At 40.4% G+C, this 14757-nt stretch overlaps 1 protein-coding gene across 1 annotated transcript in view; it reads right to left on the minus strand.

Annotated features, from left to right (window-relative positions):
- The window catches only part of LOC142970066 (CUB and sushi domain-containing protein 1-like), a 362809-nt gene that overhangs the window by 16377 nt on the left and 331675 nt on the right, over positions 1–14757 (minus strand). Inside the window, exons 55-62 of the mRNA XM_076110217.1 lie at positions 14542–14715; positions 12724–12897; positions 12312–12485; positions 10250–10438; positions 8364–8540; positions 6953–7138; positions 3071–3247; positions 2368–2547 (exon numbers count right to left, since the gene is read on the minus strand). Of these exons, the coding sequence (XP_075966332.1) occupies positions 2368–2547; positions 3071–3247; positions 6953–7138; positions 8364–8540; positions 10250–10438; positions 12312–12485; positions 12724–12897; positions 14542–14715 (1431 nt within the window). The remainder of the gene's footprint in view (positions 1–2367; positions 2548–3070; positions 3248–6952; positions 7139–8363; positions 8541–10249; positions 10439–12311; positions 12486–12723; positions 12898–14541; positions 14716–14757) is intronic.

The following is a 14757-nucleotide window of genomic DNA, read 5'->3' on the forward strand; positions in this document are numbered from 1 at the left end:
GAGAAAGCTGAGGGGATGAAAACAGGGGAGCTAAACAAAAATATGTGAATATGAATGTGAACAGAAGGAGTAGAAACTTAAGAGGAGGAGAAAAGTGAAGTGCAAAGGAGGGCAAAAAAAGAAAGGACAGAAGGGGAAAAAAAGTAACAGAAAGAGGACTTGCAGCATTTTCCTACCGGTATCTCTCCACTGTTTCCCATTCTTCCTCTTTCCTTCTAATTTTCTCTTTTAAACTTCCTGCGCCAGTCTCATCCTATACCACCTACAGTATCTTTTACTTCTCTGGTTTCCCTCTCTCTGCAACACTCTCTGGTTCCCCCTCAGTAGCCTCTCTGCCGGCTTTCTCAGTTTTTTCATCTCAGTTCAAAGCCTCTGCAACTGCAGGAGCCAGCTTTTCTGTTTGTGGGAAGAAACGGCAGGGAGGATCTCAGGAAACATTCCTTGTTACTGTTGTTAAGTATCATAGTTTAAACTCTAAATATGGGCTGTTGTAAAACTCAAATTATTTTTATTTGAATGCGTTCTTTTTATTTTCCCTTTGTGTTTGTGGCTTTAGGAAATAAACACTGATTTAACACTGTAGTTGTGAGGAGCAATATGAATCTTCCCTTGGCCTCTTTCTAATGTACAGTTGAAGTCACAATCTGTCATTTTTTAGCATCGCATTAGCTCGCATTGAAATATGATTGTTATGTAAAGGTGAGAAATTGGATATTCATAGAATTAATTCATTAGCAAACAACTATTTGTTATGCAGTGTTGGGCAGTAACGCGTTACTTAGAAACACATTACAATACTTATTACAGTCGCCAGTAACTAGTAATTATTAATTAAAGTAATTATTTTACAGTTATTTATCCAAGTAACGCTGGGTTCCAAGAAAGAAATTTGTTTTTTGTGCTAGGTGAGCTTGTGTTACGATGATGTCGGCATGCATTTATGCATTGCGTCGAGTTGAACTTGGAACTTTCAGCTGTATACCGCCTCGGGCGCGTGTGTGACCACACCCTGAGGGAGAGGAAGAGACAGGCCTGGTTCTACGATGGTGCAAAAATATGATTGCAACATAAGTTTAATGTTTTGCATCCTCAGTTGATATTTAAAAAATAAATGCAAAGTTAAAAGTGGTAGGTCCACTGATTGCGCACCTTTTATTTTGGTTCATGTATGTGCAGCAGTGCAACATGCAAAACGGCTGGGTGAAGGTGAATATCCATCAGCAGGTGTGGTGAATATTATATACTCTCTCAGTCAGTCACATCACTGGTGTCATCGTTGGAAAAGAGGCTATGATGCTCCCTGTAAACCAGATGTCTCATCCTTAAAAAACAGCAGAATATCGAGATATAACCGACCAGTTCGACTGCCGTAAACGGCCGTAACAGCTCTGTACTCCAGCGCGGCACTTCTCAATGGCTGCAGATGTGTTCTGCTACCTTCAGATGCTGCATGGATTTCATTCACTCAAGGAGAAGCTTTTCATACAGTATAAAGCAGCTGTTGACAGCTGGTGCTGGAAGAATCAACCACATTCATTCATAGATCAATGCAGACTGATTTAAAGGACATTCCTGCTTCAAACACATGAAAGGTTATTTTCTGTGCCAATTTTGTTTGGTGATGATATGTCAGAATGTGATTGAATGTTCATAATAAAGGCTTGCCACCCCCACACAAACAAAATTAATTAAATTATTATAGTACAGTATTACAGTATACTATAGTTTTGTTGGTTGTAGTCATTTTAAAACTTGCTTATTTACTCTTAAGCTAGAATTTGCCTCCACTTACCACTCATGTTGCAGTTTACTTTCCAGAATGTCATCACTAAATCATTTGAACCTATTTATCCTATAATTAGCATATCATTGAGTTGAGCCAGAAATGTGTTTTGTAAGGTCACAGTGACCTTGAGTCCAAGTGGATGTTTGTGCCAAATTTGAAGAAATTTGCTCAATGCGTTCCTGAGATATCGTATTCACGAGAACGGACAGACGTTCCGACGGACAACCCGAAAACATAAAAAATAGTGTGATGTTTGCTGTTAGTGTGAAAGTCTTGAATGTTGAAAAACGTATTACTTGATGTTCTTTCTTTTTAATATGTATTAATCATTTTATTTGTTTTGTTGTAATTGTTAACATAATATAAATCAAATTTTATTCATAAAAATAACTTAACTTAATAGAAGTTTATGCAAACTATGTTTATGTTAAAAGAAAACAAATTCTGGCTTATGAAGTAAATCAGATCCATTTGCAAGACGCAGTGTTTTCTGTGGATGCATCATCTGATGAACTCAAACACTGCTCTTCTTGTCCATTATTTCTTTGAAAGTAGGTATTTAGGGCGTTAGTTTTTCTCACCTTTACAGCTGGGCTTGGTTTGGTTCCAGGTTCCATCTTTAGTGCAGAGCAGAACGCTGCGTCCAGGTGGCTCCATCAGGTGACCAGGGTTACAGCGGTAGGTCACCGTGTTGTTGAAGGCAAACTCCCTCCCTAGAAAGATCCCATTGGCTACTTGGCCAGGATCTCCGCAAGTGATCACTAAAGAAGTCATGAATACATTATTTACAGTGTTGTTCTTGAAATCCTGCAGTAGTGTAATTGTGCACAAGGGCAGTAACATTTTTGGAGAAATCAATTTTATCTTCTCCAATCTTTTTACCACAAATATAATTCACTGTGCTTTCTAAGACTGCCTTCCCTAACTTTCCTGAAGGACATCCCTCATGCTTCTTTTCCTGCTGAACTCCAAACCTCTGTGTAGTTCTGTTTAACTACACAAGTTGAAATCCCAGACACAACAAATGTACCCATGCACAGGCCTGTACCTGCACAGCTGACCAGTCAATTGAGAATTTCTACTCTTGAATCCTTTACTAAAACAAGCACCACTATGCCATACTAACCCTGATACTATTTGTATTAGTACTTAAGTGCTATAGCTAATGAAGCTAGTTCAACCAATGCTATTTTTTCACAATAATGACTAGACCTCCTGCTTTTACCACTAATAATTACAATAGTGATAGTAAGAGGAGAGGTAATGCTATGAAACCTATCCTACCAGTGCAGTCTGGGGGTTGTCCTGTCCACGTCCCATTTGTTGTGCAGTGTCTGGTGGTCAGGCCTGATGTTTTAAAGCCGTCCCAGCATGCATAAGCCACCGAGCTTCCAAAGGTGATGCCATCACTGAAGACAATTCTGCCGTGTGCTGGGGTGCCAGGGTTACCACAGGATACAGCTGAGAATTGAAGAAATAGTAAAAAAACGGTGATTAATCATCGTAAAAATATCAGTGTGAGCCATTTTGTCTTGCTGTCACTCAAGGCTGATCAGCTGTACGCTGCAATGATGAGCGTATCACTGGAGTCAGCTAGAAATAATACAAAATATGTCCTTGAGGTAGTGAGGCTGATTAATAACTAGCTCTGAATGGTAGCTGTGCAGTATTCCAGTGGTGTGCTAGAGGCTGGTAATGCATCTAGAGCGCTCAATATAACTGCCAATTTGTTTGCATCTTGGATGGAGTTCTCTGCTTGGGTTCTCTGCAGGTTCTCTGGCTTTCTCGGCCTCATCAACCCATCATTAATTGATGACTCTAAATTGCCCGTATGTTGTCTGTCTCTACATATATGTCAGCAATAGTCTGATGAAAAGCAGTTTCAGAGAATGGATGGATGGTCCGTGCCCCTCGGCATCTGATACCAACGCAACACGGTTATAGTTAGCAACCGACGTAGTAGCGCGATAGTTTGCACAAGGGAGCTGTGTACCTTGGGGATCTAAAAGAAAATGTTTTCATGCGACTCATTTGTCACTCGAAGTCATTAGTCAGCCAAGTTAACGTTTTGTTTTTTTAAAAGACACTATGCATGTAACGAGTGCAAACTAATATGCAATCTATTACACATCCAAAACTGACGCCAGAGGCATACCTAGAGCATCATCATTTGAAGCGTATTCTACAAGCATAGGCATACTACTAGCAGGTGACATGAAGCTACTGTCGGACACGCTACAAATTAAAGTTGAGCAGGTCACAACTTTTTTCAGCACTCCAATGATGCGGTGAAGCGTCAACCAATAATATGTTTTTGTTTCACCCTGTTCGGTTCCTTCTAGAAGAAATGTTGTTGGCCAGTTCCTAGTGCTGTTTAATGACATAACTACGTCAACGAGCAGTTGAGCAGCTCTTCAGAAGTAGCTGAAAATGTAGCTGACCACAGCTGGCCGTTTTTGTTGCTTTTTGTCGCTTGTAGTTTGAACATAGCATTAGGGCCACTGGCCAAGCGTCGGTATTTGGCTAGTTTGGCGAGTTGGGCGTAAAAATGAGAAAAACAAGACATGAGGTCTGCAAATACGTCTTCAAAAAAGATCGTCATGGCCTATATACAATGTGCTGTGTTCACAAGATGAGCGACAGACTAACAAAACAGCCAAGTATGACCATCCTGCTACGTTTATTTGAATGGGAACGTCTGTTCTACTCCTATTTTATCTTAACATTAGCATGTCAATGCCTAGCTATTTTTGTTTTTGAACCACTGCTGGTTCGAACCACTGCTGGAAGCTGGTCTGTTAGATTGTAAGAAAACCCAGTCCTGGAGGACACAAGAATGCAGATGGCAAGGTGCTACGTCTCTTGTCTAAACTAGCGATCCATCGATCTTTAGTTTACTGGCACAGAAAAGTCACGGAGGAGAAAGGAATGAGCAACCAACCACAACACATTTCACTAATAAGATCGTGACAACTGACAGCCTTTTACAATCAAACATCTATTAATGGGATTCATTAGTTAGAGCCCTTAAAAGCTCAGTCCATCAGTGTGTGTGTGTGTGTGACAGAGTGTGTAGGTGGAGCATGCCACGCGTGTTTATGTCTACAGCAGTTTACGGTTTGTGCCTGTGAGTGTTAGTCTGTATATATGTGTGTGTGTGTGTGTGTGTGTATGGATTTCTTTGTGTTTGTGTCTCAGTGATAGATGTCTCATCCTTTCTGAATCAGCTTTTAACCACTATTAGCTGAATGAAAAACAACTGTAGGCTCACATAAATAATTAGGGTTACACAAACACAACGCTGGCGCGGACACAAGAGACACACACCTCAAAGGTAAGACTAGAGGGCTGGATTTTGATGTTGATGATTCAGCACATGTAGGCAAACTAAGACTCAAAATAGGGGAAGTAAAATGCAGTAGCTTCTTGTCATACAGTCTCAACCACAATCTGTCACCAAGTTAGAAAACTGTTCAATACGAGTTCTGTGTTTGGCAGTTCTAACGGAGTTATGGGGGAGGGTTGCTTCTTTTTGTTTTCTGGGAGTTTTTTCCCCCATAATGAGACACAGTCTGAAAATATGGATTCCTGGCATGAAGAAAAATCACATTTTAAGAACAATTTCTACATAGTAACGTTCCTCAAAACTGGCGTTACCTTTTAAATTTAAACTAGCAGATGAAAATGACTTCACAAAATACAACCACAAATATGTATTTATGTGAATACAGTAGATCTACTGATGATTTTTCTTATTTAAGTCGGTGTGGCCTTAATGCAGTATACCGGTGGTGTTTTGGGTCACAACCACACAATAATATAGAAGAGTACACTGAAACGTATGATTCACTCTTCCTCCCCCTATCCACTTAAATTAGTCATAGAACAGCCCATCTATCCAACCAAATCTAAAATCTGTGTCACAGTACAATGAAGTTAATGTCAGCAGTGCTTTATTTAGCCTACCCACCATAGTTGGGAATAGGGAAGGTAATACAGGCAGCAGCTTAGGATTCCAGTGTCTCAACAGCACTATGGGGATCCAGTTTAATTTCCCCTAAACCCCCATGGGTATAAAGAGTGTCTTTGAAAACTGCTGTTGTATAGGACGCATTTTATTACCACAGCGCTGTGGAAGATCCAGCTCAGTCAGTTAGGAGTGACACACTTCAATCCTTTATATCTGGGCCACAGATATAAACATGCACACACACACACACACACACACACACACACACACACACACACACACACACACACACACACACACACACACACACACACACACACACACACACACACACACACACACACACATTTGAATCTTCATATTTTGCCACTGCTAGTTCCATAAACCTCTAACATTATGGGAACTTGAACGAGATCGCCACTTGTGGCAAAACGGTACAGTTTGTGTGTTGTGTAAGGCAGTTGTGTGAATAAAAAACTGTAGCAATTAAATAAAAAAAATCAGCTAAAGAACACAAAAAAATATATATATATTGTACATGCAGAGTGTGAATGTAAGCAATGTGCTTTAAGCTATGTTTGGTAATGGATTAGTTGCTTACTGGCACCAGCATGCCAAGTAGCCTGATGCTACTGTATTCTCCAAAGCAAAGATTAAGCTGTTTAACTTTGGAGGCTGTGCTGATTTATTTTAACATAAAATGTTGAATAATTAGGTCCATATGCCACGAGTGCACTGTGGGTTTGTATGAAATCTTTGCAGCAATGTTTATTTTAATAGCAATGTTTTATAGAATCTGTGTTGGGACCCAAAGGTAACCTCAAATGAGAAAGTTACAACTTGGTATCAAAATGTTTAGCATAATGCGATGTTGTCAAATCTATGTCTTTGTATAAAATATGTTTTTACTGTTAAACAGGGTCAATAAAGAGTGCACATTAAAAGAATAATGTGCAAAAAAGCTTATAAATATCCATTTTGACTCCAGGCGGAATTAATGATTTTCAATACTATAGAACCAAGTGCTATGATGGCATTTAACGGAATGTAATCTCTGAAAAATAAAGGTGATTTGTCTGCCGTTTGAAGTGTGAGCTGCATTATAAGTGTCTCGTGACCTTCATTCCTTCTTTCAGTATAGTCAATGTTTCATGTAGCCACATAAGTCACGCCAAGTCATTGCCACGCTTCCCCACCTTGACAGACAGGCTGTGTGCCGCTCCAGGTGCCGTTGTGAAGGCAGGTCCTCTCGGCTGAGCCAATCAGACTGAATCCCGCCTCGCAGCTGAAACGCAGCAGGCTCTTGGTTTTAAATTCTTCCCCTCCCAGACGGGCACCGTGGGGAGGCATCCCTGGGTCTCCACAGATTCCTGGACTTACCCCTATAGCGAGAAAAGAGACATTAAGTTAATGTACCAAACACAGACTAACAGCTAGATACGTAGACAGCACTGAAGCAACCCAGAAACATCCACAAAGTCCTGAACAGATGAGACCCACACAAACATGTAACCACATGCACAGACAATCAAAGACACTCGATACGGGAAACCACAGCTGCATTTAAGTGATGTCCATTAGTTTCCTAATAGGTTTTAGTGATTTTATGTAAGTAAATAGAAACACACTGAGCTAAGAGGTAGTCTAAAAAATATAGGCAAGCATCCCTGCTATAGGTCAACAACAATTACTAAAAAGCATGTGTGATGTGTGATGTTTGTCATCTCATAACATCTGTTGCAGAAGATGCACAAATATTTCACCTACTCCGTCCTTCATATTCAGTGACACACATACTTTACAGTACACACACACACATACTCATTTATGCAAAGTTGGTAGAACTGAACTTTGCATTTGTTCTAGCAGTAAAAGCACCGAGCGTGTCACAATTTTAGCAGCTTAAATTCCATCGGTAGGGATTTGCGAGTCTAAGAGGGTACAGCTCCAAATGCAGCGCCTTGCATCTCAATGAGGTCTTCAGCTGCAGGATGGATTCTGTCCTGCTGAGCGTTCTGTTTTGAGGCCAGCAGAGTAAGCTTATTGCATTTCAGCTATTGAGACAGTTGATGCTGAGTTTGGAAATGATCATTTGTAGTGTTGTAGTGTTGTGCTCCGCATAAGCCTACTGTAGAGCAGCACTTACAACCTGTGAAGTAAACCAGGACTCTTCCACCTCGTTTCCCCTGCCTGTTCCTGACACATCCTGCTTGGTATTGTTGAAAATGGATAAATTAAAGTCCCAGTTTGTATTTTAGGCCTTGAGCTTTTTTTGTAGTTTTGTAGCCTGTTCTATGTATGGCCTACTGTATATGTATAGCATCATCTATTGGTAAGCTTTCTTTGGCAATAGTTTTTACGGCTGGAGGAGATTCTTCCTCTTGTGAGCTCATGATACACATTTGCCTGTTGGCAGTCTCAAAATAGATGCTGTTGAATTTCAATGGGTGTGATTGCTGGATTATTGCTCAGGATTTAAAACACAGCAAACATGCCTCCTGTTTTGAACAGCCAGTATGAAAATGCATGACAAGGTAACAGACGCTCTGGTATTCTACCAGCTGAAAACCACTCTGCATGCTTCTTTATCGACCAGTGTGCTTTTACCAGTGCAGTATGGTGGCGTTCCACTCCATGTGCCGTCCTCCTGACAGTGGCAACTAGTATTACCCACCAGCAGCCCTCCAGGCAGACAGGAGTACTGCAGCACTGAACTGTATGTCCAACTGTGGGTTCCAGTCACTACTGCATTAGGGGCCACACCTGGGTCACCACAGGAAATGGCTACAGAGAAAGTGAGAGATTAAAAGAGATGGTGTTAGTGTGTGTGTGGGACTGTGTCTAACTATAGATTCCAGATACTACTGCATTATGTTGTGCAGCTGGGTCACTGCAGGAGACAGCTAAAGAAAGAGGGTGACAGCAAGAGAGGGGGTTGAATTAATATGTCTCTTTTGTTGTTGTGTGTGTGTGTTTGTGTTAAAGTGCACACACAGGGAAAAGAAAGAGGGTTCTGTGAACTACATCAAAGACGAAATTCAATTTGTAATTTACTGTCCAAAATACACAGATAGCAGATAAAACATTCATTAAGTTTGTGGAGGGAGGAAAAACAATAAACTTATTTTTATCCATATATTTCTTCTTAACTTTTTATATATTTTTTTTACATTTATTGATTTGTTACCAACTTTCCTTTGCTTACCCGTTGTATTATCCCTTTTCTTTTGCCATTTTTACCTTTATTTTATGTAGAGAAGGCACATAGATGTGGGGGGAAGAGAGACAGGGGTATATGAGATGAAACAAAGCCCCCCCCCCACCCCCGGAATGAAACTGGGGACGTTGCAGTTATGTAGTATACACCTTAACCATTGGGTGCACATTTTTTATCCGTTTTGTTATTTTACTATATAACGTGTATGCACACACATGATTAAACAGAACCCATACTGCTTGCTTATGGCACTATGTAGTCATGCCAGTAAAGCGAGAGAACCGATAACTCACCTCAAATTAAATTCACTTTAGAAAACAACTCTGTGTAGAAAACTAGTAGAAATCATTTCAGTGTCGAAGCAGTGGATATCAGTGAAAACATCTTCGCGTTTTTTCTTCAATTAAGGAAAAATTGATGTTTTACAGAGCACATGTTTCTGGAGGACACAGATATCAAAGTGTTCTTGATTTTCTATTTCTGCCAAATGACTGGTCCTCCGATATCTCCCCTTACCCCCAATTGTATTACTCCATCCTCTCCTTGCACCTCAGTCATCACCCCTCTCGCCCCAATTGTCCGATAAGACCTTGTTTCTTCACCAGTGTCTTCTCCTCTCTCCCTATCTGTCTAGTTCCTCATTTGTTCTGTTACTGTGTCCTCGTTCTGCGGTCTCATTCGCCTCTCTGGGCTTCTCTCTCCATCTCTGAATCAGCCTTCTTCACTTTATCGCTCTCTAGTTTAATCTCTATGTTTTTATCGGCCATTGTGGGTCTCTGACAAGAATACATATTGCCCTAAGAGACACATGCTCACCTTTTTTTTCTGAGCACACACACGCTCAAACCTCTAATCCTCTTTCTTTCGTACTCTTGCCCTCTTTTTGTGATTACTTCCCTCCCATTTTCTTCCTAGAACCCTCTCTTTTCTCTCAGTTTCTCATTCGCTCCTCATCTTCCTTCTCGTGGCTCTTCAAGCCATTTCACTCCTCAAATGGCTTTTCTTGGCAAATATATAGAAAAAATAAATAGAAAACCACCTGTCTATGACTACCTGTGTTCAGCATGACAAACGTTTGTTGACATTGTTTTTTGCAGAATTCAAAAAAGTTGTAACTTGTTCGCAATAGGGCAAACCTTTTCATTATGGGCCTATAATGTCAATCTTTTACTCGTTCTGTCTCAGCTTCTATCTCATTTGTCTCCTGAGCTTGTTTTAACATTGGGTTTTTTCAATTCAAATAATTCTTGAAGTGCCTGTATTTGTCCATCCATACCTAGGCAGCGAGGGACTGGTCGGTCCCACCGTCCATCATGCTGGCATGTAAGGAGCGCAGAGCCCAGTAGGTAGAAGCCTCGTTTACAGTGGATTGCCACAGTTACACCGTAGCTGAAGACTTCTGGGTAACGTAGGCCAGACTGGCGCACACCATTCTCCACATGGCCAGGGTCAGAACAGTTTACCACTGCAAAGGAGAGAAGAAGACACTGTTGGAACCTATTTAAATAGGTCTTATTGAAGGGAATGTTTCTTCACTTTGTTTTGGTCCAAGTGGTTCACATGGATGTAGATGGATATACAGTAGATTGTACTAAGACAACAAGTATTCAAAGAGAGAAGAGAAGAGAGGATAGAATACAAGACAAGAAAAGACATGAGAAAAGAGATGAGAAGAGAAGACAAGACGAGAGAAAAGAAGAGGAGAAAAGAGATGAGAAGGGAAGACAAGACGAGAGAAAAGAAGAGGAGAAAAGAGATGAGAAGGGAAAACATAACAAGAGAAGACAAGAGATGGGAAGAGAAGACAAGAGGAGAGAGCAGAAAAGAACAGAAGACACTTGTCAATCTTCCTCAATTTGGAAGAACTATTATTTTGATGACAATAACATCTTGAGTAACATTGGCTGTCTCGAAAATCACTCAATCACAGTTTGCTTTCAAGTGAGCAGTAAATTGATATTTTAGACATGCATTATTCGTCATCATTTTGCCTCACCCATGTATTTTGGAATTGTTAGTGTAATGTAGTGGATATGTAATGGGGGCTACTTCTCTGCTCCATCGTGGGAATATTTGAGGATACTATACAGTGCATAAATTTCACACTCGGGGCACTAAAATAAAACTGTGTACAGTAAATATAGTGCACTATAAAGTACCTAGGGAATGATTTTAGACAGAGATAAATCAACCAACTTGGCTACTTTTAGGGTACAAAATCCTGGATCCTAGTGTTACAAAATCATATCTTTGTTGCTGTGGTCATCTCTAAACTGCTCTTTTGTCATACCGCGTCAACTGTTTTCTGGAGTTCTTTGTTCTCTTTTCCCTCCTCTGGTCACTTCTACTCTGCCTGCTGTCTGGGTGGATGCCATTCCAATAAGAGTGGAGTTTTATTTTCCACATGTGACAGCGGAGACTGACATTCACTCAAATGTAAGTCCATGGGGGACATGGATGTGTGTGTGTGTGTGTGTGTGTGTGTCTGGCACCCGATGGGAACAAAGAAAGTTTCAGTCTCATAATTGACAGCTGCTGCTGGGAGAGAGCGGGAGAGAGGGATAAAACAGAAAAAGTGAGGGAGATGGAGAAAGCCAGAAAGCAAGGATGAATCCCCTCAATGGAAAACCCATGTGAGCAACTCGGTTGAATCGATCTGCTCTCAAGGCTGTGCACAATGCCTGTGTCTGCGTGTCTTAGTATAGCATAACTGTTACACTACCAGAGGTCTGGGGAGGCTTGCAGTGTAACGACCACGCATGGTTAGCAGAGTAGAAGAACTCGTCTCTGGACATGTACCCAGCTGTGTGTGTGCGCACGTATGAATTTGTTTGTCTATTTAGAGACACACCACACTGATTGTGGATGAATGCAGCTCAATGTTAAGAGTGTGATTACGCTACAATTACTCAGTTCTCAATTTTACAGTCTGCTGGCAGCAGATTTGGCCAAAATGTTCCAGTTGACATATTGTAGCTGGAAGCAAATCGGGCCAAAAAATACAGAATACATGCTGACCATCTAAAATGCATGGTTTTATCGTTTTATGCTGACATTTTACTGTTGCCTCAAGAAGGTGGCAATGTAAGTAAAACAATGTTATCTCAATCAAATCATTTGAGAGTGAAAACAAATGGGAAGGCACCAGAAACCTCCACTACAGTCATCCACCACAATGACAAAGCATGTGTGCACAACTACCATTTTTAGTTCTAAACGTATACTAGGAGAGAAACGGGGAAAAAAACCAACGCCATCTGTCTTGTATGCACAAAATCTGAAGAGCTGATTTAACTACATGATGTACATGGGTATAAATCTGTAACCATATTTGTGACCTTTGCAGACAGGTAGTGGGCTGCTCCACTGTCCGTTGAGTCGGCACTGAGCACGAGCATTTCCACTGAGGATGTAACCTTTGTTACAGGTGAAGTTGACAACATCGTTTAGGTTGAACTCGCTGCCATTGGTCCGTCCATTGCCTGGGTTGCCGGGGTGCCCACAGGTGATAGCTGAGGGAGTAGAGAGAAGTATGATGAGAAATTTGAGGAGTGGAAAAAGCATTGCAGCATTGTGTTATTTTTGACTTGATATTTTGAGGTATTTTCAACTTTTCTTTGGAACATATGCTGCAGAGATGAAGTGAAAGAACAATTTCAACCCCATTTACTTTATATTACATGAACTGAAAGAGCAATGAATCTTCATACTGTACAGTATACAATGTTTCTTGTTTCATAAAGAACTTACGGACGCAAACGGGTGTTGTTCCAGACCAGCGATGGTCTTGCTGACAGATCCTGACTGATGTGCCAATTAGGCGATATCCTAACATGCACTGGTACACCACTGTGTCACGGTAACTAGAGCCATCTCCACTAATGTGCCCATTGACTATAGGATCTGGAGAGTCACAGTGACCAGCTGTGGAGAAAAAATGATAGAGATTAATGCAGTACAATGATAAACAACTTGACCTTTCCCTATCTTTGGCTTCAGAGTCATCAGTGCTGGTCCAATGTTCCCACACTCTCACTCATTGTCCCAACAGCTAGATACTACCAAACAATGTAATAGAGCTGTCTCAGTAGTTCATCAGTTCTCAGAGTGCAAATCAATGTTCAAAGAAAACACAGCTCTCTCACAGCACTAAAGGTCTGTTAAAAATCAGATTATTAACACAATTTCCTTGAGTTCTCTAAGTGGCCTTGAAGTGTCACATACTTTCATGATTCCTTAAAACTTGAGCACATTGCAGGACACACCTTTAGAGCTGAGGTAAAGAGAATCATTGAATTATATTCAATACCGTTTCAACTATTATTAGACCAATCACCTGTGTTTCACGGTCAACCCTCGCCTCATGTTTCTGTGCCTCATGAAGTCAATGACTGAGGTCCAGTACCTTTTGATCTATTGAGCATTTAACATAGTTTTTTTTCTGAAATGCTTCACACATAAAACACTTTCTCGAGTTATGATTAATGCTGTGAAAACAAGCACCTAGAACATTGATTATTTTTTTCAAAACTCATTGCAGAGTACTTTTGATGTAATGCAGTTATTTTAATCCCTTTTCTCAACACAATCTACTCAAAATCATTATCCCAGATGCCTGATTTTATAAAACCACTCAGATTTAAACGTGGTCTTATCTTGAATACCAAAACTGTTTATAGCAATAAAGTGTTTGAGGGTCCTTCCGAAGCAAATTGTAATTAATTGTGTCGTCAATATTTGCGCCTCCTGAATACACAGATGAATGTGTAAAAGTGCTGCACGTCACACACTGCAAATTATAGCCTTTTTCAAATTGTGAGGAACAGATGTTTTGCTTGCTTTTAAGATACTTCAATAAATAAATTTAAAACAGAATACCATAAGAGGATTGTAGAACTCATAACACCCTCGTGAAAATATTTGACCATAATGATCTGTTCATTACAAAACATTTGTGATTTTTTTATGTCAGCATGACACTAAACCTACAGACCTTAATTACAATCACACTATCGAGGTTGGTCACTTACGGTTGAATGGAAATCAGAAAATTATATCACTTTTTATACACAACATTCTGATGTGCAATGTTTCAAACCCAACCCAGTGCATGTGTTGACAAAAGCAGCACAGCTAACTGTCATTTCACCACATAAAGACCACGTCTGTAGCAGTGATTTAATGGTGATTTAGTCAAATCTAAACTCTTCTTTCATGAACTTGTAGGTATATTTTAGAATCTCAGATGAATAATGTGTAGGTAGACTTGATTAATACATGCATCAATTTAAAATGCATCCTGCGTAAGTCTTCTTATTCAGGCATGTAACTTCAAGGCTTAATCATTGGAGTAGAGTGGGTACAGTAAGCAAAATCAGGATTGATCATCTCTGGTCAGTGCTTACTGAAGGTCTAAATCAAGCCCTTAATGTATTCAGAAATAAGATTCACACCATTCAGCCTGCTGAATTTATTTTCATAATTGATTAGATTGTTCATTTTTAGGCCAAAGTGGCATTGGGAAAGACAACAACACATTGTACCCCCTATCACATTTAAGAACCTTACCTAGACACCTGGTCTCTGCACCACTCCACAGCCCGTTGGCACCGCACTCTCTGACATGTGACCCCACCAGCGTGTAGCCATGGTTGCACATAAAGATTGCAGTTGCTCCAAATGTGGTCAACGTGCCCAGTTTGGTCCCAAAGGGTGGAGAAGGAAGCTCACCACAGGAGATGACTAAATAAAAAAACAAATATGATAAGATCATGGTTGTGATAG

This window comes from Anarhichas minor, unplaced genomic scaffold, assembly GCF_050575085.1.
Source record: "Anarhichas minor isolate MPS153535 unplaced genomic scaffold, ASM5057508v1 ptg000042l, whole genome shotgun sequence".
In the NCBI taxonomy this organism is placed as follows: Eukaryota; Metazoa; Chordata; class Actinopteri; order Perciformes; family Anarhichadidae; genus Anarhichas; species Anarhichas minor.